General features: G+C 39.6%; 1 protein-coding gene across 1 annotated transcript in view; it reads right to left on the reverse strand.

The window, feature by feature from the left end:
* Positions 1–5,019, reverse strand: part of WDR86 (WD repeat domain 86) — a 22,457-nt gene extending 17,438 nt beyond the window's left edge. The window contains exons 1-3 of the mRNA XM_010171456.1: positions 4,857–5,019; positions 1,925–2,066; positions 154–586 (exon numbers count right to left, since the gene is read on the reverse strand). Of these exons, the coding sequence (XP_010169758.1) occupies positions 154–586; positions 1,925–2,066; positions 4,857–5,019 (738 nt within the window). The remainder of the gene's footprint in view (positions 1–153; positions 587–1,924; positions 2,067–4,856) is intronic.
* Positions 5,020–5,274: the final 255 nt, after the last annotated feature.

A 5,274-nucleotide genomic window follows, 5' to 3' on the forward strand; every position in this document is an offset into this window, starting at 1 on the left:
ACTATTACTTTGTTATTACATGCATGTTTGAGCTTACCATTTATAACCTGTCTTGGAAGAGCTTCTTTGTGAATGCAAAGACAAGTGAGACCCACATGAATGAGGATATGGATACCCCTTTCAAAAGGCTCTTGAAGAAGCCTCTGTTCTTACCTCTAGGCAAATTACTGATCCTTGATGCTCTTTGAACACTTTCAACTGCTCACCAGTGACAATATTCCACGTTCGAATGGTATAATCCGTGCTGCCAGAAAACAGCTCCCTGTTTGGTGCGTCAAGTATAAGGCATAAGACAGCCCCAGTGTGTCCCAGTAGAGTCTGGTAACAGCGCCCACTGGACACCCACCAGACCTTAACAGTGCAGTCTGTGCTACCTGTCACCAGGAGGTCTCTGCTCACTTTCTCCTCCTCCTCCTCTTCCTCCTCCTCTTCTTCAAGAACATCCCTGGAGGAATAGTGAGCTAGAGTCAGGACACAGTTCCGATGGCCCCGGAATTCCTGGATTTGTTTCTCCTTGTCCACACTCCAACAGCGAGCTGTCCTGTCATAGGAGCCACTAAAGAGATAGTCCTTGGCAACCAGGATCCTGCAAAAAATAAAGTCTGCTTGTATGAACAGTATAATTCTTTTTGCATAACCATTTTTGGTCACAACTGCAGCGCCAAGCACCCTGGAGTTAGATACAGTAGCACGAACACAACACATACAACTCCAATTCAGCATCACTGTTTAATACACAATTTATGAACTTCTTTGTTGTTTTGTTTTTTTTTTTTAAAAAAAAACAAACTAATTCTTTATAATTATTTATTAGTATTCTTTATAAATAATTATTTATAAACTGACTTATGAAAAGAGCTTGGAATTAAAATAACAACAACAAAAACAATTCCAGGAACCTGGCCTGTAACTGACAGTGTGCAATGATAATCATCTTCCCATCATCGAATGAAGAGAGTACAGGAAAAAAGAGACACCTAATTTCACTTAGCCCAGGATCTCAAAAAAAGTAGAGCAAGGAAGGGCACCCCACTTATTACATAACTGAAGAGCAAATCAGAGATTACAGCTCAACAATTCAACTTACTGAGCCTGCAAAATAATGAGTTGTAGCTGCACAAACATGTAACAACATAAAAATCTCTACAGTTTGTGTTTCCAAACCAGAGACAGGAAACATCACAACCTGTCTTCTTTGTCAGCTGAGTTTGGTCCTCTGGAACCTTTCAAACTGGCAACAAAGTCATATGAATAGGGAACACATTTCCCATTTGCTGATTCAAGCAAAAATCGGGCCAGTGCCAAAATACAGACAGAGCCAGCCTTCCTAACTATTTACAGAATCTAGCTGCACATCGTATGTCTTATGTGTTTTGAGTTTAGTAAGGAACAAAAAAACCCACCCACCCACCAAAAAAGAAATTAAAAAAAAACCCCAATCTTTGCTCTATTTGTCATTAATTAAATCCAGTCCAACTATTAAGAGGCACTTTAAATTGACAGGCCAATCAGTCACACGCAATCAGTTTGATATTAAACTTCATTTGCACAAACAAGAATAGGAATTCCAGAAGAAGTCTTGACTTTAACCCTCTTACTCACACAAAGGCTTGACGTGATGTTTTTAAATCTATTTATCAGAAGCATCTGTTATCAATTGAATAATTTCTTCTGGAATTTTTTTCCTAGCCCTGGATTCAATTCCCCTGCTGTGTGCCTTTCGTTTCTCTCCTATCTGCTGTCTATGGATGTGTCAGCACTGTTGCTAGGAAAACTAATAATTACAGCACAGAACACGTGTAGCATGAACTCAAAGGTTTACACAACCCATTTTATTAGTGTAGTAATGGAGAATTGCAGTAAAATGACAACAGAAGAGATAATAGATTACAGGAACACAAGGGAAGAACTCCACGGAACCAACCTGTTAACAATTGATGTATGTCCTCGGTAAATGGCCAGGCACTGACCTGTCATCACATCCCACTTTCGAATGGTATGATCTGCGCTGCACGTGAAGGCAGCCTCATTTTCTAAGTGGCAAAAGGTGATGTAACTTTCATGTCCTGGGAATAACAAAGGCAATTAATTCAGTCGCTGTGCATGCAAGCAGGACAGACTACTCCAGCTCTTCACCTTCACTAAAAGACAAATACAACAAACAAACGGACTGAAACTCGAGTTTCAAATGCACCACCATGTCCTTCACATTTCAGGATTTGTATAAAACACAACATTTTCAATTAACAGCAGAAAACTCTGCTTCATTGATATGAGGATTAAGTGCAAAACATTCCAGTTCCACCCATCAGTTAGATTGAACGGTATTATAAAAACATAATGAGCTAAATTCATATTAGTATAATTAAACTCAGATTAGTGAAGTTTAAAACCAGTAAAAAAATGGCTTATCTTTTAATAAATAAATGCTTTTGCTACCTTCTTCTGAAGTCAGGAAAAAAAAAGGGTGCATTTTGACCCAGCCCATTGATTGTCAGGACACAAACAGCTCTAAATTAAACCATGAAACCATGAAAAAAGGAAGCGACGTGAGACTTAGCAGCAAGTTTAGTTTAACAATCCAAGCAGAACGAATCGCAAACAAAAAAAACATATCTGGTAAGAAGTCAGCCAATACTTTCCCTGTTGTGATTAATAACATCAATAAAACCCACAGTTTTCAAAATATCAGTATACCTTTAAGGAAATGAGACAGAAATAAATGAGAGCACAATTATTTATACAGCATTCAGAGTATGTTTGGATGCTACAGTTACAAGAAAAATAGACACAACCACTACTCTGAAAATTTCATGCTGAAAAGCAGGGTAATGCTAGCGACGAGGAATCAATATCATAACCTTAAGCTTTTGTTGTTGCTTAGCAAGATGTGTCATTTCTCTGTTATATCATTAAATGCACTGCTTTTAAAAATCACCTTAGGATTTGAGTCCCAGCTTTGTCCCAGATCTCTTGTGTGAGATTGCTGTCCCCTATCTAATCATTTGGATAGTATTATCTTGCACTCTTCTGTTTTAATTATTTAGACGATCAGCCTTGGAGATCAGAAGTGTTTTCTCTTAAGTAACTATCACAAGAGAGCCCCAAACTTTGCTTGAAGCTGGTGGGCCCTACTGTGATTTAAATAACACTATTCTTTGAGGAGAAAAGAAAAAAAATTAAGAAGGACAAATGTGATTAAAGAGAAACAAATGGAGAGACAAAGATATTAGAAAAACAGAATCATGTTGTAGAATAAAGAGATGGTAAAAAAACTGAGGGAAAGCAGATTGCCCAGTAAAACACTTTTCTCACTGACTGTAAAAAACAGATTTTACTACAACTCCTGTAGTTCAAAAGCCTTGTTGTAGCTCAAAAGCAAACCAGAATCCACGTTACAAACACACATCTTGTTTCCTCTTGAGCAAATTCACCATATGCCAAAAATTAAACAGATCACCAGGGCTATAAGCAAAAACTATACCCCTCCTCACAATTTTGTGAAAACTTTTTGCAAAGCAGCTTAAATTGGGACAAGTTTCAACCACTGGGATTTTTCTCACAGCATCATGTAATCCTGCTCTGAGAAGATCAGAAAAGCATCTTGGTTACTGCACCAAAGTCTGTCAGTCAGATTTTAACCATCAATAACACTCGAGCCACACAGAGGATGCCAAAACCTCCTGTGGCAGACAAGGTCTGGTGCTGGTCTGGTCAAAAGCAGCCACCACAGAGGTCCGTTGGTTGTGCTGTGGTGGAAGCTTGAAACTGTGTTTTAGATACAGGTTTATCAGTAATCACAGCTTGTACCATACAAATTTACACGACTGTGTGCACACATAAATATAAAATACATACAATTATCTGATTCGACTGACAGTTTGCAAACCATCTAGCCAACCTTCTTTAGAGTTTACCCCAAACACCAGCAGCACGTAGGCCAGAATCTGAATATTCTCCAGATTATTACATTTCTCTTTCTAGTTAAAAGTTAATTAGTGGTTTAAAGGAATTTCTAAGCCTAAAGCAAACGCAGTGAGTTTCCCAGGAGCTAGAACCATGGCAGGATGTGGGGAAAAAAGACAATACTCCATAGTTAAAACCAAGCAAGCAAATAAACAAACAACAACAACAACAAAAATCACAGCAATGTGATTTCTTCTTTGGAAGAAAAAAGGATTAGAAATTCCAAATTTAAGAGCTTTTTTTTTTCCCCTCTGTCTTGAGAGAAAAGAACACGAGTGATTGAGAATACAAACATCTTTAGTTCACATCTGCCTCCTGCATAACTGTACTTTCTATGGAATTTTTCTTTTCAATTATTGAAAGGCTAGTCTAAGGATAATAAATTTTGTTTAAAATGTAAAATCAATTTAAAATTAAATACCCCAGCAATTAACATTTCTGCGTGTCAAATGTGGGGAAAAAAATAGCCTATTTAGTAAGGTTTCTTTCCAGGCTTCTGGGTCAAGAGGTTCTAAATAAACATTGTCTGGAAAATGACATGATTAAAAGGACAGAAAAAAAAAGAAAAGAGAGAGACACACGATAATTAAGTCAGTGTTTCATCAGGGTGTAAAACAGAGAGCTTCCAGAAAAAGACATAAGTTAAAGGACTGCTGTGTTCCACACTCTGAGATAAAAGGATCCATGCATTTAGTAGCACTGGTAACCTGTTTTGGGTTGAAACAGCTTTTGCTTAATATTACTGTAACAAATACTTAAGAAACCACAAAACAAAGCAAATATGATTTTATCTGCTCAGTAGGCTGCAGGGACTGAAAGAGACCAGAACACGACGTGTGGCCTGTGCCACGCTTTAGACTCAGAAACCAGGCAAACAAAAGCGATTGTACCTTGGAAGTGTCCATGGCACTGGCTGTCGGCGGTGCTCCAGAGCCGCGCAGTGCCATCCTCGCTACCCGTGAGCAAGCGCTGGCCGTCCGGGCTCAGGCTCAGCCAGTTGATGCCTCCTTGGTGATCCGTGCAGACCTTCACGGCTGAGCCACTGTTGCCCATCCTGATGGTCCCAGCGAAGGCAGAAGCTGCAGGTCAGATCATAGGCGCTGTGCAATCCTCAGACCATGCTCTGGGCCTCCAGCCGTCTCCCATCGACCAACTTCAGCCATTACCTCAACTCCGAAAAATCAGCAGGGTAGTCCAGACTTCTGCACAGGGACACAAGGGAGGAAGAGAAGGGCACGTTAACTCATTTCACCTCCCTCACGGACACATCGCTTTCTCAGCCAGAGTGACCTGAAGCCCTGGAGCGCC

This window comes from Antrostomus carolinensis, unplaced genomic scaffold (assembly GCF_000700745.2).
Source record: "Antrostomus carolinensis isolate BGI_N321 unplaced genomic scaffold, ASM70074v2 scaffold36320, whole genome shotgun sequence".
In the NCBI taxonomy this organism is placed as follows: domain Eukaryota; kingdom Metazoa; phylum Chordata; class Aves; order Caprimulgiformes; family Caprimulgidae; genus Antrostomus; species Antrostomus carolinensis.